At 45.2% G+C, this 25783-nt stretch overlaps 1 protein-coding gene across 1 annotated transcript in view; it reads right to left on the bottom strand.

Annotated features, from left to right (window-relative positions):
* The window catches only part of LOC142570702 (2-Hydroxyacid oxidase 1-like), a 147675-nt gene that overhangs the window by 107253 nt on the left and 14639 nt on the right, over positions 1 to 25783 (bottom strand). The window contains exons 3-4 of the mRNA XM_075679050.1: positions 12209 to 12360; positions 3410 to 3510 (exon numbers count right to left, since the gene is read on the bottom strand). Coding sequence (XP_075535165.1) covers positions 3410 to 3510; positions 12209 to 12360 — 253 coding nt within the window. The remainder of the gene's footprint in view (positions 1 to 3409; positions 3511 to 12208; positions 12361 to 25783) is intronic.

Genomic DNA, 25783 nt, shown 5'->3' with positions numbered 1-25783 from the left:
CGCTGCATAACATCAAGCGCTGGGTTGAGCAGCTTATTCCCACGCGGCGGGGCCTGGTTCGATTACGGCGGAGACTGGCTTTTTTTGTCTCATTCGGGGCGATAACTACAATGCACATGGTGGAGGCGGTGGTAGCGGACACCATCGCCACCCGAAACGGCTGTTGGAATGAGCTCATAACAGCTTACACTGGAAAAACGCGGAGGTCATTCGGCACATTTTAATGGAATGCAAAGGCATTCACCCGGCCAGACCAGTACGTAACGTGCAACTTCCAGGAGCACTTGGATTTCAAGTACATCGAAGTATCAACTGGTCCGCAGTCGAGATTAGAAAGAGGCGTTTAGAGTATTGCTGAGAAAAAAAGCAGAGAAGCGACTGATACAGCAGGATCGATTACAGAAAAAACAGAGGTGCAGTGTAGATAGAGAAGATAAAAGACATGTATACAGGAATGCTGGAAGGAAAAGCTTTAATAACTACCTCAGTAACTCAAGCAGGCTAGGGAATGAGTTGTCGCCACCCCTCGTCGTTTCAAAGGGGATGCTAATGGGTAATCACCATCAGCACGGCTTCGCCGGGAGGGCACGGGGAAAGAAAGAAAACAAACCGGAAAGCTCCACTTCACGCATTCGCGGCAGCGGCGGAGGCATTGCATTAGCCTCTCTAGAAGGTCTGAGTAAAGCCTTCCGTGTCACTTTGCGCTGAGATTCAAAAAATACAATTCCACTCAATTTCCAACAGAACTCTGCACTCTGTACACTGATAAAAAAGTTTGCTGTATGTAGGTGCCAACTCGTTGGATCTGCTGCATTTTTTCCCATCATTTGTTTTGAAAACCTATATAGAGTTTTTCAGGAAAGGGAACGAACGGACGGCAAAAAAGATTATTGAATAAAGCACCTGCGAGGGTGCCAGCCTGGCTCAGGCCACCGGGGCAGGAAACCAAGACTACAGGAGACACCCAGGGGCTTTTCTACAGTTGGATGACGCCGTCGTGCCGCATTTCGTGGACTTGTCTTATAGCTTCGTGTCCGGATCGGCGTGTCGCTCTTTTCCATGTAGATCCCAATTTTTTCTTTTCGGACCTGCGCACGAGATTACAGTATCGCTTCCGCCCTCCGTTTGCGCACAACGTGAAGGTCTTCAAGGCAGTGCTATGGTAGAGTTCCCACGCTGTCAGGGTGGACTCAGGGTTCTCGAACCACGTCCTGAAGGTGTCTTCCGAGGCGGAGAATACATGCCGCAGCTGGTTGTCGGAGTCCCACTTCTTGAATGGAGTGACCCTTTCGTATGTTTCCCGCCAGTTTTCCGTGTCTTTAAACGATGATCCGCGGAAGGCAGGTGGCTCCCTGGGCTATTGCAGCACGATAGTCCGTGGCGACGTTGGTGTCTTCGCGGTTCGGGCTTGGGCCACGGCTTCGCGTGGACGTTTGGTACATGAATGCAAAACACTTCCACCAGATGTCACGTTGTAGTCACGGTAAAAAAACACAGAAATGAAAAGTGTGAATCACGAAAGTAACTCTTTATTGGGTGAATCTGCGCGCAGAAACAAGCTGCAGTCAGGCACAACAATAGTGGCGAGCACAGCCGGCGATCGAGAAAAAATCGTCAAGCACGTCCGGTTTTATACATGACTCGTCGAAGGTTGCCTGCGTGCCTTCCAGAAAATACCGCATGATTCGTGTCGTGCGTGCAGGCTGAGTACGCAAGGTCCGGCGAAAACACACGCAACAGATAGAATCAGCGATAACCTTCGAGCAACTTCCAAATCATGTAGGCGTCTCTAGCGATGAGTGATAACTGATGAGCGATGAGTGATAAAGTTGTTAGTGGGTGAAATGCAATCCCTAGAAAACTGATAAAGTACACGTGTCTATACATGATACTTTTTATGCCCTGTAAGAGATAGAAAGAAGAGTTGACTGTTGGGCTAGTTGGTCGTCCATATTTGAAGTAGTAGTTTAGCGCGAATAAAAGCAGGGACGCAAGGAAGACAGACAAAGACAAGCGCTTGTCTTTGTCTGTCTTCCTTGTCTGCGTGGTTTTATTCGCCCTAAACTGCTACTTCAAAAGATAGAAAGAAGCTCTTTATTGGATGGCACATATTTTTTCCGGCGCGCACATGGCTGCTGACATGCACTTGCAAATAGGGAGTGCGACGGGTATTAAAATATTCCAGCGTAGACGGAAAAAATTTGCAAGTAAACGTAATAATCCGTTAAGGTTATACTTTGGGGGAAAGTTGAGGCTTCTCTTTATAATGAATTGAGCCGTCCGTAAAGCTTTCAGAGAAGCCCAATGTGTAAGAGGTATAGGAACAGTAAATCGGAGAACCACGCTGGTTTGAAAGTAAGGACATAATACCTAATAGGCCACGTCACCTTAGTGGAACTTGACAAATCATGTCCAAAATCATGTGAAGTTACACCTGTCCCATCATGGTATGCGGATCACTCAAGTGCAATACACTCTGCTTAAACAACTCACGAAGGGACTAAAATTGTGTTCTCTTTATCAGAAATTTCACTTAAGCGAAGCAAGAAAATATCAGCATCAGTTCTACTCGAAAAGCGTCGAAATGGTCTGGAACTGCTGTGGTGAGAAAAAAAATTGAGCTTACTGCGCTCTCCTTCTAATAGCGTAGCCCCTTTTACGCAAGGTGGTGTTGACGAGCGGAACAATTCTAAATAATTCTGCGCAGTTGTCGCATACGAAATAGAGCTGCAGACTATCATCCCCATCTCTTCCTGTCTAGTCAGAAACGGTACCGCGCACTTGAATGGTAATGTCAGTGTATTCGGCATGAACTTCACCGATACTGTCGACCCACTCCCCATAGCAGGTAACAAGAGAATCGTCTGAGATTTTCTATCTCGGGCGGTATGAACGAACCTGCAGTGTCAGCCTAATGTAGGGCCCTACTTACTTAAGTAGTGCTCCCTTCCTTCTCGGAGATAATTGGTTTCTTTAGCGAAGTCCTCATGGAAAAAACAGTCGCAACTTCGACATTGTTCATTGGAAGTAACTATTACGCAAATTTCTGGTAGATTGCATTTTCTTCGCTTTTAATAGCATCGCCATTTGACAAGTTTGTCGGATGTTTTCCTGCTCAGTACTCTAGTTAGGTAGCTGGCAGTTTTATTTAAAGTTCAGTTTACACCGGTGTTAATAAAAAGATTACTTGCGTTTAAGCCGAGTTTCCTAACATTGTGTATATGGGTGGCCAACCAAAGTCCATACAATTGCTCTGCTTAAGCAGCATTTCCATTTAAGCAAGTTTCGCTTATGCGGAGTCCACTGTAATAAATGTTCCACTTTCCCTTAACTGCGCCAGTTATCACAGCAGATTTTAGTGGGACGTTGTAAAAAGCTCCATGCTGTTGCCGCTAAAGAAAACAATTACCTGCAGCCATAAGGAGCAGTTCGGAGCCGCCTTCCGCACCTCCTCCATGCTCACTGTGCTGAAGATGCTGAGTACCATCACGGTCCCCACACGAGCGCAAGCTGCGTATACGTAAGAAAAGAAACAGCACACATGACGCGAGCAAAGCTTAAGCTCTGGTAGCCTTATTGGCCGCAATTGAAGAGCATTGATGGTGCATTTACTTCGCAAGCTTTTGTAGGCAAGAATACGAAAGTGGACGTTATTCCTATTTCAGCGGCAACTGTTTATTATCATTATCACCATCATCATCAGCCGTTTTTATGTCCACTGCAGGACGAAGGTCTCTACCTGCGATCTCCAATTGCCCCTGTCCTGCGGCAACCGATTCCAGCTAGCGCCTGCGAATTTCTCACCCCACGTAGTCTTCTGCCATCCTCGACTGCACTTTCCTTCTCTTGGTACCCATTCTGTAACCCTAATGGTCCACCGGGTATCTAACCTACGCATTACATGACCTTCCCAGCTCCATTTCTTTCTATTAATTTCAGTTAGAATATCGGTTATCCCCGTTTGCTCTCTGATCCACACCGCTCTCTTCCTGTCTCTTAACGTTATGCCTAAATGTCTTCGTTCCATCGCTCTTTGCGCGGTCCATAACTTCTTTTCGAGCTTCCTAGTCAGTCTTTAAGTTTTTTCCCCATATGTCATCACCAGTAGAATCCATTTATTGTGTACCATTGTTTTTAAAGATGATGGTAAGCTTCCAATTAATCTGACAATGTCTGCCGAATGCGCTCTAATCCATTTTTATTCTTCTGTAAATTTCCTTCTCATGATCAGGGTCCCCTGTGAGTAATTGACCTAGGTAAACGTACTCCTTCACAAACCCTAGAGCCTGACTGGCGATCCTGAACTGTTGTTTCCTTGCCCGGCTATTGATAGTTGTCTTTGTCTTCTGCATATTATACTTCAACCCCACTCTTACACTCTCGCTGTTAAGGTCCTCAGTTATTCGTTGTAACTCTTATCCAGTATTGCTGAATAGGACAATGTCATCTGCAAATAGAAAGTTGCGAAAATATGCACCGTTGATCCTTACTCGATCCTCAGCCTTCCTAGTTTAATAGCTTAAATACTTCTTCCAAGAATGCAGTGAATAGCATTGGAGAAATTCTGCCTCCTTGTCAGACCCCTTTCTTTATAGATATCTTACTACTTTTTTTCTCGAGAATTAAGGCAACTGTGGAATCTCTTTAGATACTTTCCAAGATCTTTATGTAAGCGTATTGTACTCTGTAATTATGCAATGCCTATATGACTGCTGGTATCTCGACTGAATCAAATGCCTTTTCGAAATCAATGAAAGCCATATAGAGAGGCTGATTGTATGCGGGTTTCTCGATCACCTGGTTGATGACATGGGTATGATCCACTGCAGAGTCTCCCGTCCAGAAGCCAGCCTGTTCTCTTGCTTGACTGAAGTCAAGCGTTGCCCTTATTCGATTAGAAGTTATCTTGGTTAATGTTTCATATAAAATTGGAAGTAAACTATTGGGCCAATAATTTTTCAATTGTTTAACGCCTCCACTTTTGTAGATAACTATAATGTTGACATTCTGCCAGATATCTGGGACCCTTGAATTTGATAGACAGTTCGTATAAAGGGCTGCTAGTTTTCCAAGCATTATGTCTCCACTATCTTTGATTAAATGGACTGGTGTCCACCTTCTCCTGCCACTTTTCCCTGTTTGAAGTCTTACAAGGCCCTTCTACCTTCATTGCTAGTTATACAAGGAGCCTCTGTAACCTGTTCACTACTACTTCGAATGTAAGTATCGTGGCTTGTTTGGGTACTGTACAGGTCACTATAGAATTTTTCCGCTGGTTTTACTATATCTTCGAGATTTCTGATGATATTACCTTGCCTATCTTTCAGTGCATACATCTTGGTTTCTCCGATGCCTTGTTTTCTTCTGATTGTTTTCAGTGTGAATCCACATTTTTACGGCTTTCTCAGTCTTTCTGAAGTTATAATTTCTAATATCCCTTATTTTCTCCTTGTTGATCAGTTTTGACAGTTCCGCAAAATCTATCTGATCTCTTGAGCTTGACACTTTCATTCTTGGTCGTTTCTTTATGAGGTCTTTTGCTATATGGGAGAGCTTACCTACTGGTTGCCTCGGTGCCTCACCTCCCGCTTCAGTTGCTGCTTCTGAAGCCAGCTTAGTTACGGTATCATCTATTGCCTCTATGTCATCTTCATCTCTCTGTTCTTAAGTTGCATGTTTGCTTGCCTGTGCCAAGCCGAATTGGTCTGCTTTTACCCTTAGCGTGTCTAGGTTGGCCTGTTCCTTCTTGACCGATTTTACTCTTTCTCCAAATTAGGTGAATCCTAGCCCTAATTAACCTATGATCACTGTACTTTATCCTATCTAACACTTCTACATCCTGCACTATGCTGGGATCGGCAGAAAGAAGGAAATCAATTTCGTTTCTTGTTCGCCATTAAGGCTTTTCCAAGTCCACTTTTTGTTCCGACACTTCCTGAAGAATGTGTTCATTATTCGCTGCTTATTCATCTCCGCGAATCCTACCAACATCGCTTCTCGAGTGTTCCTAGGATCCACGCCGTAGTTGCCAATTGTTTTTTCACCAGCCTGGTTTCTCTCCACATTTGCATTGAAGTTGTCCATGACTACAGTTTACTGAGTTTGCATTTTTCGCATCGCTAATTCAACAACTTCATAAAACTGTTACATTTCTTCATCATCGTGACTGGAGGTTGCAGCAGCGTAGGTTCGTACTACCTTTATTCTATACCTCCTATTCAGGGACCGTGTAACGTAAAACTATTCCAATATGTTTTTATTCCAATCTCCTTACGTCAAATTTGCGTAACCGTCGACGCAAGTATCGGGCGGTCACTCCAAGCGTTTTCTGAACAAACCAATCAAATGTTCCCCTCGTTCATAGGAGGTCACTTTTGTTTGCTTGAAAAACGAATAACATTGCCTGCACTGAGCGGCTTGTCTTATCTAATTAGTTCACAAGAGGCGAGGAGCATGCTCAATCGGAGAGGGATTCGATGGGGCCGAGCCACTGCACTGAATATCGATAACCGGATGAAGAGGGTGGTGCCGGCGTCTACGATTGGTCCGCTTTCTCTTGCTTAACTTGCGGTAGCTCTTCGAGAATCGCGGCGGCATGTAACGGAAGCTTAAGAATGACGCTAAAACGGATCCTCAGCAAACCTGAGTTGGCAGAACGAGGTCGTAAACGTGCCGACACTTCTCGAAAACGTTACACGGCCACGAAAAAGTTTTATTACACGCAAATAAACCCATGCTCTTCGGCAGGGGCGAGTAGCCAGTGTCGGAGCGATCGGCGGCAGCCATCTTTTATTCCATTCGGAACGGGGCAGCCTGCGGCTATTCAGAAGAAAATCCAGTTTTGTTCGGCATATTAATGAATCTTTAACGCGTACGCTTCACTTTGACGCGGTAAGCTTTTGCGGTTTTGTGACGTCCCGTGAGAGGCAGGGGAAGAGGGTGCAGCCCGAAAACTTTTGGCCAATAGCCGAGGGCTAATGGCAAAACGGCGTCGAATCAGAAATAACTATTTTTGTTTTGTTAGGTCAAATTATGCATAATCAGTGGTACACGTCATATCAGATGGGGAGCTATTGCGGTTTTCGTGACGTTGCGTGACAGACACGTGAAGTGCGGGTGGTCCAAAAAAGTTTTTCACCAATCATGGGGGGCTGATTGCAGAATTGTAATAGAAAAGTTTGGAATAGTTTTACGTTATAGCGCCCCAGCTTTATTACGACTCCTGCTACCCTCTCGTTAATGCTGTAGAATGCGTTAATGCTTCCCGCTATGCCCTTATTGAATAGGAATCCTACTCCGAACTGCTTTTTATAGGGTAGTCCTCTATAGCAGAGGCCATGGCCATTCGTCAGCACTGTATAAGCTCACCAGTCATCACCTCACTTATAATATCCCAATGATATCCGAAACCATGCCTAATAGTTAGTCAAAGAGTCCTGCTAGGCTAAATGAATTTCATTACAGTGATCCAAACACGATACAGGGGTCTCAGGAAAACAAAAACTAAGTGAGCAACTACTGGCGAACGCCAACGTGCCGTTCGATTGTTTCTCGGTACTGCACATTAATCATATATTTGTTCTCACTTTTCCCCAGACAATTCATTTACAGCAAACCTGGGTTTTAAATGGCCATTTTTTCTTTTGGGTTTTCATTGACCTGCCAGTGCTGGGGATCTTGCTAACTTGGTTTCAACTAAATTTAGTCACAACGCCGTGATACCATTGCAATGTATGTCTAATGAGTGGGAAATTTTGTCATTAGACATGGCCATCCTATATGGCTGCCCTTTTTTCTTTAGTTGACTTATATTTCCCAGCAGGAAGACCGGATGGCGGATGGCTAGACGCAGCATTAGCTTTTAGCAGAAAAGCTATGGAACTGACCCGGGACAATGATGTTCACCATGTGTCTTGGGGTTTCAGTATAGATTTAAGTGAAAATCAATTGAGAGTGGACTCTTGATAATAATCTTTCTTGCCTAAATGCAAACGTTGCTACGTTTGTTCGTAGCCAGCCTCAATCAGTGATAGGTCTCACTTTCTTTCAGTTCTTCTTTCACTACCTGCTCGTGGGATACTTTAGAGCACGCTAAATACAGGACGAAATTTCAGTTATTTTTGGATTGATTTCGCTTCCTTTTATTTCCGATAAAAATGTGGCACGTTTCTGAATTATGACAAATTTCAAAAGAATGCTTTTCCTCACAAATGTGCAAGAGGGTACTAGAGCTATAAGCCTCTGTGCAGTGTTGAAGCATTCATATAGTAAGGCTGCTATTAATTTGAGTTCCAAAAAGACGGATCTTTCAGTCCATGGCGCGATTGAGAGTGCACGCGTGATCAACGAAAACGAAAGGCTGCTTGAAAGCAACTGCATTTTAATCAATTTCAGAAAGATTGCATCTTACATGCCTATGGTGTCTAATGCAAGAGATGAGTAAGACGAGTTCCATTATTCTTCTTAGTCTAGAAACACAAATACGAATATAAAGGGGATCACACAAGACGCAGAATTGACTCTGAATCACGATGGAAGAGTATACAGGTGTATGAATACACAGACGCATGGAAATCGGTTCTTTCTTTGTTCGTACTTCACGCCTCTCACACTAGGGATGGTGCAGGATAGGAGCAGTCATTGTTCAGCATGATGGGATAGAATTCAATGGCGCGATCGCCGCAAGCGTGTATAAAAAGGGGTTTCGAGAACACTTCGAGAAAACTTCGAGAAAACGAAAATGTTGACCACAAAGAAACAAAGCGTAAGTGCCTGTTCATCTTGAACACGAGTTCATGTCTTTACTGGGGAGCCACAAAACATATTGTCTGGAAATACTAGGCCATGGTTTTAGGGCTTTCCGATACGGCTTTATGGTCACACGCAGGACGAAGCACACAAAGGCAGCTTCCTGAAGGATTAATGGTTGCACGTGCGAATCGGCAATTTTAATTGCGCCTCGCATTCTTATTGACACGGTACTTGAACTACTTTAACTGAGGAACTTGCAACGAAGAAGAGTGAGAGTGCGCACACGAGGTGCACGGTACATACTCAAATTATTAAATTGCATGGATTGCTCGAAATGCATGCACTGGAGGATTGAAAGAGCAGGTGCATCATTTTTGAAGCTCTGCACACAGAACAAGGAACCGCGGCTTGCCGAGTACAGCAATGTGCGCGGCTAGCATTCATGCTAACCACGCACATTGCTGACAACCACACAGATTTAATCGTGGTTCTTCTAATCTAGAGTATCTTGCAAGTTTGCCTATTGTAATCTTTCATTAACGCCGAGTAGTGTCCACCTAGTCTGCTGAATGCTAGCGTGGCACGCTGGGGCGAAAATGAAAAAAAAACACAAGAACTGGACTGTAGAAACATTTCCTAACAGACGATATATTAATGTCTGCATGATGCAAATGATAGCTAGAATAACGGCAAGAAAATACTTAGTGGCGAAAATATGGCCTAAATAATATCGGTACTATCCAATCAGGAAATTCGAACGTTCTCGTACGTCCAAACAAAAATGTGAGCACAGCGTCGACCACTCAGTACGTCTCTATCACTGCCTGTATGCTAACTCAAAGTCAAGGCTACGGTGCAGACATTCTTACGTGGTACACAACAGAAGCAAATCTATGTAAGCAAAGGCAAAAAACTTGCTGAAAGGCACCAACTGGGATGTGGTTCGAAGACGAATAAGGAAACTGCAAAGCAAGATCCAAGAGCGAGTTCTGTAGGAGGTTTCTAATTGCACATTATATTTTTCATCGGAAGTAGCACGAGAAAGAGTAATAGTACCACCAAGAGCTATTAGTGTCACATTAATATGCTATGAGCGGCCCCTTTCCAACGGCGTGGTGGGTTGCGTGACCAACCTTTTTTTGTTATTTTACCCAATTCTTACCTGTCTTTATTCAAACAGACAGCCATTTCTGTGATTAAACTTTGTTAAACGTTATTGTGAGCATTGTTATCGTGCGCATCCTTTCCTTGTGGTCTCGCCACTGTCGACCCCAGCACTGCAGAGCTCCTGCCAGCGAAGAAAGGAGGCTCGAACAATCTCTCGTTCTGCAGGCAGAAGGGGCCATTGAGACACCTGTCTATTATTTCACCGTGTTCTACACGAACCTTTACTGAAAAAAAGAACAAGATATATGGAGAACCTACCGAAAGATGAATGTCAATGTTAACAGTGTCAGCATTGGAGTAGTGTAGCGATACACCATTCCGTCACCGCGGGAACGCGACATGTATCAGGCGTATATGGAACCTCGATCCTTTCTCTCTATATACGCTTTGCCCATTACTGGCACCACTGCTAAGACCGTGCATGGCTTAGAATTGAATATTAGAGCGAAGCGCTCAAGCGCTACTTCCCGCAGGATCGTGTTCGTGCGTTAACACAAAACTATCATCGTCACCATTGGCTCCAAACTTGTCATGCGGGCGCCGGGTTCTTCTTACGCTTATTTCCGGATGCGCTGCGCCATCTAGTAGAGCTGCCGAGAATGCATGCTTGTTTGTTCCTGTGTATTGATTGCATGCTTTGTTCTAGGCTTCTTTACATATTCAACTTCGTATTCGCCTCGAAGACACGATGTTGATCAAAACACCACCAATTCCATTTTATGCGATCACATCTACCACTTCAAATTTGTTATTCGGTCGCTCGTGACACATCTCAAAGCTACAAGAGAGGTTGAAGCTGCTTCAGTTAGCTGAAGGTTGCAGTGGCATGAAGTCTAGCGGGATAAGTGAACGATAATACTTTTTACCCATATATCTGCTGAATGGCTCTCAAAGGCGCTCGAGCTACCACTATGAACGAAGATGCAGGAGTAATAATAGTGAACTTTTTCTTTAATCGATTAGTTTCCCCCTAGCAAACCAGGCAAATAAAGCAGCAAATGTAGAGGGCTGCCTGCGTTTTATACTGAACGTATGAAAGTCTGAGCTTTGCATTGCTTGTGTTATTGTGACTAACACTGGGCTTCAGGTATGCGCAAGCTTTGAGAAGCTAGCGAAAGAAAGCAGATTTGGGTCGCTAGAACTACGACCTTGATTTGCTATTCTCTGTTCTGTCCCATAAAATTGTTGAAATTCAAGGATCCCATCGTAAGTCATGCCCAGGAGCTAAACAAAATTGACTGATTTTCAGAAATGCGCAATTTTTACACTTGCTTTACGTACCTGACCACAGCAGAACTTACTACATTATATGTGTTATTTTTTAACAGCAGCCGTCTCGACAACAAACGCTTCTCTTTGACTGTAAGGCCATCCTTGAAATTATAATAATTTAATTTCACGAGGAACACATGAGTTCCCCGTTCATTATGCTCGACAAGCTACCGCAAAGAGAGGAGGGACAATGCATAACTTTTGAATAGCTGCTAGAAAACAGCCTACCTCAGTGGGAACTGCCCCACCGACGACGTGGTGCGTTTGCCTCACCACATTGTCTGAAGTCTTTTGATCCTCATTCCGCAAAGGGAATAAGCAGTTGGATTTCAGTCGACTGCCCATGAATAGATATTGACCGCGGGCAGATTCAGCTCTCTTATTTCTTACATCGTTCTCCGCGGTGGCAGAGCCATTAAATCCAACGTCTTTCATTTAGGCTACCATGACGTGAACGGTCGACGCGGATGCATATGGCTGCAGAGGCCAGACATTGGTATACTGCCAGAGCGTAACGTGGTAATTGTAACAAAGGACGCTCATACAGAGAGTCATCATTTCATCGTTGGCTACTTTTGAGACTGTTGAGCTTATAGGTCAGCCTTCGAGAGCCTTTTCGTTGATGAAATTTCAATTTATGCGCACTCTACAGCCTTTGTGTTTCTTTTCTTTTTTTTCCTTCATCATACCCCCTCTTCCTATTGCCTATAATCCATAATGGGGTGTTGCTTGTCTTAGTTAATATTCCTTTCTTGTTTTCCCTCAGTTCTATTTGTCTCTTCTGTACAAGAATTAGTCGAGGTGTGTCATACACACGCTTGTCACACACAGGAAAGGCACACAGCATGATCTGCACTCCTTGAAGTTCTAAAGCACTATCGCATTGAACGTTTATTTGAAATTGCCACAACTTACTCTTCAGTGTACAATGTCTACTGCACAATATGTAAACCTCTGGGAATGGCTTAGGCCTTGATTGTTCATGCCTCTGTTGTTTGCGCAGAAACGGAGTGATCACCTTTGGCAGTGGCTACCTCTCCTTCCGCGTTCACCAATTTGTGCAGAGCTGTTGGAGCAATGCACACCGGCATGGATACCGACTGTTCGAGGAGACTCGTCTCCAACCGCCTCTGTGATACACCCCTCAGCACTCTCGGCAGGAAGCGCCACCTGCAGCAGGGCAGCACGACATAAATACAAGCCATCGGTGTTGTGCATATCTCAGCGGTCAGTGTATGAAATGTATTATGTTGAGGCACAAATAATAGTGACCAATAAGTAACCAAAATACATTTAGCGTCTTATGGAAACCCTTAAATGTACACATAGCGACGGATATAGTAGCGGACTCCGGACAACTACAAGATACATCGCTGTATTGAACTAATGATTACCCCCCCTGAATTGGTTAATACAAAACTTAACCGGTTTCCTTGATGTTCTTCCCATTTTCTCCATTTTTGTCATACTACTCCTGACTGTTAAATTATGCTCGGAAATATTAGCAATACTGAAAAAATAGCTTTTGTCTGAATAAAAAGCCGACATCGAAAGAAAATGCGCTTTCGAAGCTTCCTTTTCCAAAGTTCTGACAGCATAGCAAACTCGACATCACATTGTTGGGACAGAGTGACGTCACGGCCACACCCCTTGTTCATACCTAGATAGACAGCGCGCGTTTTCGGAATAAAGCCATTCCTATTCCTGCTATCTGAGTAGCGTCTGTATGCATGCTACAACAAGTGGCGACGAAGATGGGATCCGAAGCCCAGGCCGAGATTGCGCAGAACAAGAATGGCGAAATTTTTGGATTTCGAGCCTTTCGTCGATGATGGCGAAGAAGATTTCATGTCTTATGTTGAAAGATTTGACCACTACTGGAAAGTGACCCAAAACAAAGATGACAGCCTTAAGAAATCTGCCTTTATAACGGCCATTGGTAAACGCCCCTACAAAACGCTGAAGGACCTGTTGCTACCAGCGAATCCAGAAGACAAATCATTCGATGGAATAGTCGCAGTCCTGAGAGAACACTACTCTCCGGGAAGCAAAGTTATCGCCGAAAGGTTCAACTTTAATCGCCGCTACCAGATAGAAGGTGAGACAATTTCCGCATTTGCAGTGGAACTACGCCATATGGCAGCAAGATGCGATTTTGGGCCGTTTCTGGACGATGCTCGTCGAGACAGGTTCGTGGCTGGCCTCAGCGACGCTTCGATCCAAGCCAGCCTTCTGAAGAAAAAGAAGCGCTTGCCGTGGTGTTCGCTATCAAACGATTTCATAAATATTTTTATGGAAGAGGGTTATATACTCTGATCACCTGCCATTAAATGGCTTACTCGGACACAACAAACCCATTCCAGCACTATCAGCTGCCGGAATGCAACGCTGGATGCTGCTACTTACGGCCTACCGTTACAAATGGGTATATAGGAAAGGGAAGGCTCTCGCTAATGCAGACGCATTATCTCGGATTCCGCTGAAGAACGAAGCTGACGTCAGTGACTACGTGCAGTTTTTCTCGGCAACAGACGAACTGCCGTTATCAGCTGAAGATATTCGGAAAGCAACAAAGAAGGACGCAGTCCTATCGAAGGTCTACTTCACATTAAATCGATGGCGAGCAAAAGTTGCCGATGAAAATTTAGCACCGTACTTTACTAGACTCCATGAACTATCGTTGGATCGAGACTGCGTGACCTGGGGCAATCGCGTAATTGTGCCACGTGCGATTGTTACGCCGGTTTTAAAATTGCTGCACGAAGGACATCCAGGCGTGACTAGAATGAAAATTCTTGCGAGGAGCCATGTGTGGTGGCCCCAGCAAACTTCGGACATGGAAGACACTGTCCAGAGCTGTGCAGTCTGTCAATTTAGGCAAAACACGCCGCCCCAGGTAGACTTCACTCCTTGGGCCCGTGCACGGCGTAATTCCACTTGCGCTAATAATATGCTCCAGATAGGTGACAGAGTGTTTGAAAAACTTTCACTTCTCTTGCTTGAGCCGAACGCCATGCTCCCGAAACTGAGCAAGGACTGCTTCAACGCGTTCGAAACATTCCATTTCGGAAGCTCCCGTGATGAGGACATCATCGAGATAGCAGGCAATGCCCTTCACGCCTTTTAATACTTGATTCATCACCGACTGGAATATGGCTGGGGCACTGGAAATTCCATATGGCATGCGGAGGCACTGAAATAAGCCGATGTGCGTGTTAAGCGTCAACAGTCTTTGAGAGTCAGGGTGAACTTCTATTTGTTGGTACGCAGTGGTCAGGTCTAAGACCGTGAAGACCTTGCCTTCCGCAATTACTGCAAAGATGTCTTCGACTAAGGGTAATGGATTATGCTCCGTCATTATGCAAGGATTTAAGGTAATTTTGAAGTCTCCACACAGCCTCACTTTCTTGTCTGCCTTGGCGACGACGACCACTGGTGTAGCCCAGTCGCTTTGTGCCACGGGAACCAGGACCCCGTTCCGTTCGAGCTGTCGAGTTTCTTCTTCGACTGCTGTCCGCAGGGAAAAGGGAACCGGTCGAGCCTTGCCGAAAACTGGTTTGACGTCTTCCTTTAGGACCAGCTGTGCCTTGAGTCCCTTTATTAGTCCTACCTCCGTAGAAAAAACATCGCTATACTTGCGTAGCAGCTCCTCCACCATTCCGTCGTTATGCACCGTGAATACGCTCTTCCAGTCAATCCTCAGTTCTGCAAGCCAGTCCCGTCCAAGTAATTACGGCTTCCTCCCAGGTACAACCACGACAGGCAACGTCTTGCGCTGTTCTCGGTAGACCACAGGCACTTCCGCTTGCCCTACAATTTCCAGTGGGGCGCCTCCGTACGTTCTAAGTTGCAGTCCTGTTTTGACTGGTGGCTGTAAACAAGACAGGGACGAAAAGACGCTCTCGCTAATAATCGAGACAGCGGCTCCTGTGTCTATCTGCATATCCACCGGCGTACCTGCAATGTGCATTTGCACTCGGTAAGGTCGAGTCGTCGGTCCACTTTGCTGAACGTGAAAAACTTGCAACTATTCCACTTCTTCATCGTTGTCGTTGAAGGCATTAACCGCTTCTCGTTTTTTTCTTGAACGCCCGAGCCAGATGACCGGTCATTTCGCAATAATGACAACGATAGGAAAGAGTGCACTTGGACTTCGCGTTTGCAAACTCATCCTGGCTACTAGTCCTGATAGGTGCTTATTCCAAATGGGCAGAAGCTGTGTGCATGAAAACAACTACAGCGGAAACAACTGTGCAAGAGCTGCGAAGAATATTTGCAAGTTTCGGTCCACCGGAAATGGTCGTCACAGACTATGGACCGCAGTTCACTTGTGTTCAGTTCTCTACATTCCTTGCCTCCAATGGCATACGCCACCTCACTTCTCCACCTTATCATCCTGCTTCGAATGGGGCGGCGGAACGACTTGTGCAAACCGTCAAGAAAAGCCTACTAAAGCAAATTGGAGAACACAAAAAGCATGGCAAGTCTATGCAGCATTGCGTCGATCAGTTTTTATTCTCGTACAGGAACACGCCCTGCGCATCGACAGGGATTACGCCAGCTCAGTTGTTTTTGACATGGGCCCCAAGAACACGTCTTAGCCTCCTGCACCCGGAGCTGAGTAACCGGTTCAAGACTGAATCGCGCCAGCCCACTTTTGTCTGCTCAAGGTCAACATGGCGCGAGTTCACAGCAAGTGACGAGGTTCAAATGAAAGGAACTCGTCCGGGCGACCCTCTTTGGTTAGCAGGCACGATCACGTGCCGTATTAGCGCTGTCACGTAAACAGTGCGGGTGAAGAACGTTTTGTGCATGCCGACCATATCGTTTCAGCTAAGCGCCCGGATTACCAGCCAGCCAGAAGCTCGCATTCAGTCCTACAACTTCCAGGACGGCTCGATCAAGCAGACCTCATGGCGGCCTGAGAAATCGCAGCCCTTCCAGGCGGTCCACAGGGCGACGATCAGACACTGCAAAACCAATCTTCACATAAGCCCCCAGCATCGGGGCGCCTTGAAGATCACCAGGCGATGTCCGGCCCCGAGACCTCGGAGCAGGTTCCAGTGCAGTCTACTCCTGAAACCTTAAGGCGTAGTACACGAACACGCAAGCAACCAGATAGCTGGGGATACAATTAAAAAGAAAATTAAAGCTGGCAGAAGTGTTGTGATAGAATGACGTCACGGCCACACCCCCTGTTCGTGCCTAGATAAACAGCGCGCGTTTTGGGAATAAAGCCATTCCTATTCCTGCTATCTGAGTAGCGTCTGTATGCATGCGACAACACACATGTTCTTTGCGAAGAAGATTTCTTGATCGTCCGAAATCGTTAACATCTCTTTCACGTATTTCTGCGCACCGTAGTCAGTCCGGTGGACAGCCAATTTAGGATGCTCACAGCAAGACCTAAGGATGAAACTGAACTTCACATACCAGAATTTTTCTGAAAAAATCCGTGAAATAAAGGAATAATAATGCTATTTGGTTTTCAGCATATCATTAACAAGAATGTAAGAACTAGTTTTTTTAGTACTGCGTCCATTGACATGAGGCTTCGCTTACTGCGAATAAGCGTATTTCTACCTTTGGCTAATTTTATTACTCGATTAGCGTGATCAATTTTCTGAGACCGTGATCGTCTATTTCATGTGGTCTTGCAATTCTTCATTACCCTTTTGTGTGCTTTATATTTTGATAAATTTAAACAATACAGATATATATGCTTATGATTTAATGAGTTTCCCGGAATTTACGAAAATCCCCTGTTGCTGATCACATAATTCTAGTCCTTCTATGGGATTATTCACAGAGGTGGACATTCCTTACACAAGAATTCCAAACGGATATTGAACTAATAAAAAACACAAATTTAATTCTTAATTAATTACCCCACAGCCCATATTGCAATTTAAAAATTGTTGCCGGCGAGTTAAAAGGCGTCCCCATTTAGAGTAAATATCCATAATGACATCAGTTTGGAGATATGCGCCGTCAAACCTGCCGTAAAAATGCAGTGTTGTTCCGTTAGCTTCTTTGGCAAAACGGTCTTTTATGCACTGCAGCCCAAAAGTACTTGGAACGCCCATGTATTTCGTACCACATTTTGGGAAGTAATATCTCGAAAATTATGCATCCTGGAGGTTCATTTTATGTGGACATATCTTGCTCATTCGCCAGATAGAATTCGTAAATTGCAAGGTGTGTCGTAAATTACTATTTAAAAGCTAATTAGTAAATGTTTAAACTTATGTGAATATGTGTTTCGATTTCTCGTGCTAGCAATGTCCGTCTCTTCGTATAGTCAATCTCAAGGACAAGAACTAGGCCGTCTGCCACAGGCAATATTTTAAGATTCTAGAAATCCTAAACATGACCACCCCGTATTTGATTTGCGTATTGGGTGTCAATATGTGTAACCATTAAGATTCATTAATGAACGTCAAAAACGCGATGCCGAAATATGGCGCTCTATAACGTAAACCTATTCCAAACTTTTTTACTACAATTCTACAATCGGTGCCCCATGATTGGTCAAAAAATTTTCCGATTACCCCCACTACGCCTGTCTCACATGCGACGTCACAAAAACCCCCAAAACGCCCCATCTGATGTGATGTCTGCATATTGATTATGCCTCTTTAGATCGATCGAAAGAAAAATAATTATTGCTAAATCGACACCTTTTTTGCCATAATGCTCTGCCATTGACCAAATGTTTTCGGGCTGCGCCCACTTCGCCTGTCGGTCACGCGACGTCACAAAACCGCGAAAACTCACTCCGCCGAAATGACGTGTGCGCATCAAAAGCTCATTAATATGCCGAGAAAAAGTGATTTTTTTTTCTGAATAGCCGAAGACTGCTTCGTTCCCAAAGGAATAGAAGATGGCTGCCCGCCGATTGCTCTGGCGCTAGGTACTCGGAGCGGCCGGGGAGCATAGATTTATTTACTTATAGTAAGCAACTTTCCGTGGCAGTATAACTTTATTGAGCCATTTCAACACGTATACGACATCATTTTGCCAACTATTCTTTGCTGAGGATCCGTTTTCTGCTTAGCGCCGCGGCCCCTGAACTGTAAAAGGTTATTTATGCGTAGAGAAGTGAGGAGAGTAACATGATGGCTTTTCGGAAAATAGCGTTATTTTTATTAAGAGATCGTCCCGCAAAATGTAGATGGCGCTGAGGCATCCAGGACGTACGTTCGAAGGGCTAAATGCACCAGAAAATTCTAAATGTCGAGTCTCGGGGCCACTTCCTATTTTATAAAACTCGGTCACATAGCGTCATCATCCTCCATTACAGCAAATGTGCTTTTCTATAGCACTTTCTCTACCGTGCACATTACAACTCCTAACGGTGTTCTCATTTGCTCCCGTAAAAACCGTATATACATTTCCTACAGCCCTGGTCGCTAAGAGATCAAAGCGAAAACAAAATTAGAAACAGCGCGTGTTCACCTGGGTCTGTATTCACAAAAGGCTCTTTCGCTAGAATTGTTCGCAAAGCTAATTGGAGCAAACTCTGATGCGGACATAGTAGCAAAAAGCGACCAGCCAATGGGAAAGAGCCTTTAACAAAAGATAACTTTGAGAATGCTGCCCCCTTGTTCGGTTGACAAGGTTTATTCGGCACCCGCCGCTGGCTCCAAACGGGCACGTACTGATTCAGATGGTCGCTCGCTCGCTGCAGCTGCATATGGGACACGAATATAAACAGCCTGTTCGATTGAGCAGCATGTGTGCCTAAATATGGCAGGTAATTGTGGCTTATTTCGATAGATGCTCCAGGTGCAGTTCTCCCGGGGTCGTCGCCTACGCCGCCATGTTTCCTATAAAGTTGAAAGCCGATAACTTCGTCGCCGCGCACCGTATGTTGTTTGTGGGAGTAAAAGCAGGCGAGCTGCTCAATCTTGCGTGCACAAGGGGCGAAACCGTGGACGAAGCGCGCCGTCTTCCGTCGCGAGCAAGGTACCAGAGAGATGGGAGGGAGGGGGAGGCATTCCCATTCAGCGGCTGCTGCGTAATGCGCGGCCGCGCGGGCCGTACGTTGATAGTGATTTGCCATGGGGACGTAGTGGACGCGGAGTGCTGATAGTTTTGTGTGCGCTGTGTTCTCGCCGTTTACTGCACGTTGAAGCGAGATGCACCACGAAGGCGAATTCGCTCGTTGCTGCACCCGCGATTTCTCACTCCAGCGCTTTAACAGCGAGTTCAGGCGGTCATCGAGTGAAATATGCTGATGTTTGCTTGTGCACGCGTCACACCATGCTTGTAATTTATTTAGTAGGCGAATATTCACAAGTTTATTCAACTGATAAAAATTGTTTGTTTTTGCTATTCATATTACGTATGGCTGAACTGATCGACAACTGCAGATATTCTACTATCAATTAATTTAATAGCGAGTTATGCAAAAAAAGGGTTTGCACTAATACACATAAATTGCAGAATCATAAAGGGAAAAATAGATAATATTGCAGTTTTGCTCTCGTCCATGTCTTCTGATATTGACATTTTAATCTTTGCGCAAACTTGGATAACAGATAAAGCACACGCACCACACTTTTCAGGCTACCGTTCAGAATAACTCTTTCGTGATGGGAACAAAGGCGGTGGAATAGCCATTTATTTTTGGGTTGTTTTGTCTCATGAGATTCTTGAACACGTATCAGTTATGACCGCAGACACTGAGTGTCTAAGTATGCGCATTAGCAAATTCTTAATTTTTGCGCTTTATCGTCGACCCCAGGGGCATAAAATTAAATTCTTAGAATTTCTGGACACATTACTTGAGACCACTACTTCTCCTAATACTCCTTGTGTCGTTATAGGTGACGCCAACATAGATTTCATTTCAGATGACCCATATGCGAAAAAGTTTGTGGGGTTCTCCCCTGTATTCTTGGGACAAAGGAATGACAGCACAGTAGTGCAAACTATCACAAGGGTATTTATTGCACCTTTCATAGACTAATGTCTGTTAGCCGAGTTGTTATCCACAAAACATGCCGGTGGGCGAGCGACAAATCGCGTAATTCCTACTCACCGTGACCGGACAACGAGCAAATATGTTCCCCCCATTCTGGACATTAACGCCTGGTCGTTCGCGCGTACGGTCACGCGAACGGTGGCGCGTTCGAACGAGGCCTCTGGAAACGGTCTCGCAGAATCATGGATCGGCGCACGCGCGGAGCGTCCGCGCCGCTTGTTGCCCCGAGCCAAAGAGGAAGAGCCTTCACCTTTCCGCGTCCAAGTAACCCCGCTGTTAGGTGGCGTTCGCAGAGCTACACTCGCGCCATCTCTCGCAATGCGCTTCAACCACACCGACTGCTGCTGTCACCAAGTCACGCGGCGAAGCGGGATTACAGGAGACGGGAGCTATGCGGGAAAACAACATCTCAGGGAACGCGTGAGGGTCGCGCATCCCCACATTCCCCCAACCTTATCTCACTACATATTCCGGCGAAACATGTCACACGGTCTAACATCAACGCTTGCTTTGCGAACAAAAGTAGTACATGCAACAGTGGCCGTGCCGAAGAAATGTCCCCTCGCTGCCCATAACATGCGAGCTGATGTTGTCCTTGGGTACACCGCCAGTCCACTGGTCACAGCAGCAGCTCTGCACACTCAATGGCACAATTCCAGGCCAGCCCTCCGGAAACGGCGACGCAGTAATCGGTACGAGCAAGCGTCGCTCTCGCCGAGTCGCCCTGCTGTCGAGAGCCGTAGTAGCTGTTGGTGACCGTCGGCTCTTTTCTCCGCCGCCGAGAGTTGCTAGCTGGATACAGGCGGCTGCCGAAGTCGCTGTGCCAAACTGGCCACATCATCATCATTGGCCGGGGTTGCTCGATCGTAGTCCGGGGCAGCAGCGCCCATGATGTGCAGGTGGCAGCAAACCAGGGATGACTCCACTCACGCTGCGTACACTCAACGCACTCGGCAAACACTAAAGTAGTGCAAGGGAGACGAATTCTGCATCCGCATCACCCACGTGGTACGATGTTCAACTCGCTTGGCAAAAGATCGGGAGGCTACTCAGGTACTAAGTTCACGTGAACGAAGCTCGTTTCCTTGACTTCAACGAGTAGTTTCAATTCGTGCGAGGCTAACTAGAATGAGGGGAACAAAGTGCAGCACCTCAACGCCACGGTACACCAGGTTGTGTCCCTCCACGTGCGACAGGCAGCGTCGCAAAGCCTCATGCCTAAAGCATCGCTACCCTGACAACAAACCGGCATCCAAAAAAAAAACACTGCCACCTAAAATTGGCGCAAAACAGGCAGCCGCGAGGAGACGTGAGCTCTGTTAGTTGGTGCTACCCCGCTCGGTGCACACAGCATCCGAGTTGACGGCGCCCACCATCCCAGACGGCGTCGGAGCGCCCGCTGCCAGGCCGCAATACCAGTCAGCCCGTAGTGGCACTCGTGGCCCGTGGCCACCCTGCTCCCAGAGCCGCGACTTCATCAGAGTCAAAGAGATAGAAGAAAGTATTTACGCAAGAAATTGGGACCACTCACGAGGCTTCCGTACTCACTCGCTTCAGGCTTACCACTGCTCCGCGGACGCTAAGCCTCGATCGCTCTCCTAGGATGTAGACCACGTGGCTCTCGTACCGAAGAATGTCATTAAAGAAGTCATTTGCGAAAAGGCTTAGCATGTTGAAAAGTTCAAACACACTACAGCCACCGTCGCCTCAATCAAGAAAGCACGCCGCCGACGCTAACGATCAAAATCGAAGCTAGCTCTATGCTTCCGTCCAAACAAAGGTCTCGAACGAAGCAAAACTGTTAAAACTATCGTCTGATGCCCCAAGAGGCCCCACGTTGGGCAGCCAGATGTGGGGTTCTCACCTGTGCTCTTGGGACAAAGGAACGGCAACACAGTGCTGCAAACAATCGCAAGGGTATTTATTTCACCTTTCATTGACTTTCATTGACACCTTTCATTGACAACTCGGCCTGCTAGCCGAGTTGCTATCCACAAAACATGCCGATGGGCGAGCGACGAATCGTGGAAGTCCGACTCACCGCGACCGGATAACGAGCAAATATGTTGACCCCATTCTGGACATTAACGCATAGTCGTTCGCAGGTACAGTCACGCGAACGGTGGCGCGTTCGAGCGGGGCCTCGCGAAAAGGTCTCGCAGAAGCATGCATCGGAGCACGCGCGGAACGTCCGCGCCGCTCGCCGACCCCTAGCCAAAGAGCAAGAGCCTTCACCTTTCTGCGTCCAAGTAATCCTGCTGTTAGGTGGCGTTAGCAGAGCTACACTCGCGCCATCTCGCAGTGCGCTTCAACCACATTGACTGCCGCTGGCACCAAGCCACGCGGCGAAGCCGGATTACAGGAAACGGGAGCTATGCGAGAAAACAACATATCAGGAGACGCGTGAGAGTCGCGCATCCCTACAAGTTAGAACTTGTTTTTTTCCACTTACGGTTTAACAAATTACATAACAAAACCAACCAGGATTACTACGCACAGTGCAACAGTACTAGATATTTGTGCCTCGAATGTAAACCCATGCGAATCCTAAACTGGGATTCTTTCCTATTACGTAAGCGATCATCTCCCTGTATTTTTTGCTTCATTTGCTACAGAAAGAAACAGCCAACCAACTAAACAGCTGACAATTGAGCGACTAATAAATGACGAAACGAGGGAAACGTCCTTTTATATAGTTAAAGTAATTAATTGGCACGGCGTCTATTGCAAGGAAAATGTAAACGATGCGTATGATACATTCATAAAGTTGCTTCGAGCTTGCTGTGATGCTACGTTTCCAGTAAAAATATCTTCTAGAAATAAAAAAAGGCAAAGGAAACCATGGATTACCTCAGATTTATATTATCATATCACAGTAAAGAATAAGTTATATCATGACTTTGTGAGCACGCGGGCGCCTGATAAATTCGAACTATACAAAAAATAACGAAACGCCCTAACGTCCGATCTGCAAAAAGCAAATCACCGATATTAAGAGAAAACGTTTGAAAGAATTTACAACGACCAAAGAAAGATATCGGTCGTGATCAACTCGCTCGCTTCAAGGAAAAAGCTTACCATAAATGTTGAAACACTGTGCGAGGAAAGATTGGCTGATGCTATGAATATTCACTTTATTATCGCTGGTTCCTCTGTATGTTCTTGTGAAACAGAATATGATGATGGCGCTCTCAATGCAAATGCAATCTTTATTCCTATCGACATGCAACCTACAGACCCGGTAGAGATATCAAATGTAATAAAACAATTAAAGAATAATGTGGCACCAGTGATCGATGAAATACGCCCAGCCAGACAGACAAAGAACTTTAATTACAAGGTCCTGAGAAGCTTTGCCGTAGGGCAGAGCTGCGGGCCACTTCCACGTGGGGACTGGCAGGCCGAGCCTAACCGCCGCATCGTGGGCTTTCTGGACAGCCCAGGTTTGACGTGAAAGTTCTGAGCTCTGGATTGCAGGGCTCCATTCATCTTTTGTGATGCGATTGGGTCCCTGTAACGAGGGGCATCGGCAGAGCATGTGTGCGACATTGCTAACAGGCCCACAGTCGGGGCAGCTGAAATAAAATTAGTTGCACCGTTAATTTGTGGGTTACTTAGTCACATCTTTAATCTTTCTCGGGAAAACGGCATTTTTCCAAGCCAGTTAAAGACTGCGAAAGTTACTACGATCTATAAAGGGGGTGGTGTAAACAACTTATCGAACTATTGTCCTATATCTGTACTTCCCACAATATCAAAAATTTTTGAAGCCGTTATTTATGAAAGACTCCTGGTATTTTTTGAAAAGCCGAAAAGCAATATGGTTTTCGAAAGCACAAATCAACTGAGCAGGTTCTAGTAAATATCAAAGACAATAGCATCGAAAATATGGAGAATGGGGAAGATGCGCTTGATCTGTTTCTAGACCTCAGCAAAGCCTTTGAATCTACACAATTCGATTTATTACTAAACAAGTATCCAGGTACGGACTCCAATGCATTGCTCTTGATCTTCTCAGAAGGTACTTATGTGATCGCTTTCAACTTGTAAAGAATAACGGAGCATTTTCAACGGAAATAAAAATAAAGCCAAGCGTCCCTCAGGGCTCCATACTTGGGTCACTATTACTAATCATCTATATAAATAATATTGGCTCTATTTCTGGTGCCTCTGACGTCATCATGTATTCAGATGACACAAATATATTTTTTCCTCCCATAACCTTGCAGCAGTTGAACTCGATGCCAATGCATGTCTTTTTTATCTATCCAGATGGATAAAACAGAACAAGCTGACAATAAATGCCTCCAAAACTACATACGCGATATTTACACAAACCATTGTACAGAAACGTAGTGCTAAAATTTGAAGAAAACCTATATAAACATGCTGAAAAACAAAAAGTTCTCGGGGTATGGTTTCAAGTAAACTAAAGTGGACTACGCATAATAATTATCTCATTTCAGATTTAGCGCGCACAGTTCGATGTTTGTACAGGGTAACCCACCTTATACCAGTCTAGCTAAGGCGAACTCTTTCTTATTATGTTTTCTATTCCGAACTTACATACGGTTTACTTGTCTGGGGTACCAATACAAAAACGAATTACAACAAGCTTGTTATACTTAAAAAAAGATTTTACGGTCTCTTGAAAATTATTATGGTAAAGTGTAAGATTTAAGAACGGCTCCCTTATTTATAAAACATGGTATACTGTGGGCAGACCAGTTATATTATTTGAAGCTATTGCAATCAATACACAAAAACAAACTCTACACAAAAGATTAAATAATTCCTAGCTATTGTGTAAGATTCCAAGAACGACGCACTTCCAAAATGCCAACTGAATACGGACGACAGAAAATGGAATGGTAGCTGATGTATTAGTTAAAGTCGAAGAAAAATTGAGTTTCAGTATCACTATAAATATTTTCAAAAATAACATGAAAAATTTCATAGTCAATTCTGCATTAAAATACTCTCAGCAATAATGTTTGATGTGGTTCTTTATCCACTTATTATTTGATTTTTTGGTGTGTGTAAATAAAAAAAACCGTGCAATATGTATGTGTGTATACAAACATCTTGGTATGTTATATGAATATAGTTGCCTAATATAAAAGAATAACACATGTGAAATGTTTGTTTGATGTATATACGTCATTCACACAGTATCCAATATCATAAGAAGCCAACAAACACTGACGCCAAGGACAACATAGGGGAAATTACTTGTGCTTAATAAATAAAATAAAGAAAAGATAAGTTATTGGAAATGAAAGTAAATGAAAAAACAACTTGCCGCAGGTGGGAACCGAACACACAACCTACGCATTTCGCGTGCGATGCTCTACCAATGGAGCTACCGCGGCGCCGCTTCCCCATCCACTTTCTTGGGTATTTATGTGTCCTCGTAGAACCCTGGGAGTGTTCGCCAGCGCCACCAATCACAGACCTTGGCGGCGGACGTTGAATGTCCTTTATGCCGCAGGCGTCACGAGAACGTGATCTCGTTGCGTGAAGGCAACTGATCCATAAACCCACACATGCTACCTGAAGGCATTAATGTTGCCGGATACGAGACCCTCGTTATGTATAAACGAG

This window comes from Dermacentor variabilis, chromosome 2, assembly GCF_050947875.1.
Source record: "Dermacentor variabilis isolate Ectoservices chromosome 2, ASM5094787v1, whole genome shotgun sequence".
In the NCBI taxonomy this organism is placed as follows: domain Eukaryota; kingdom Metazoa; phylum Arthropoda; class Arachnida; order Ixodida; family Ixodidae; genus Dermacentor; species Dermacentor variabilis.
This window is presented reverse-complemented; position numbering and strand designations above follow the sequence as displayed.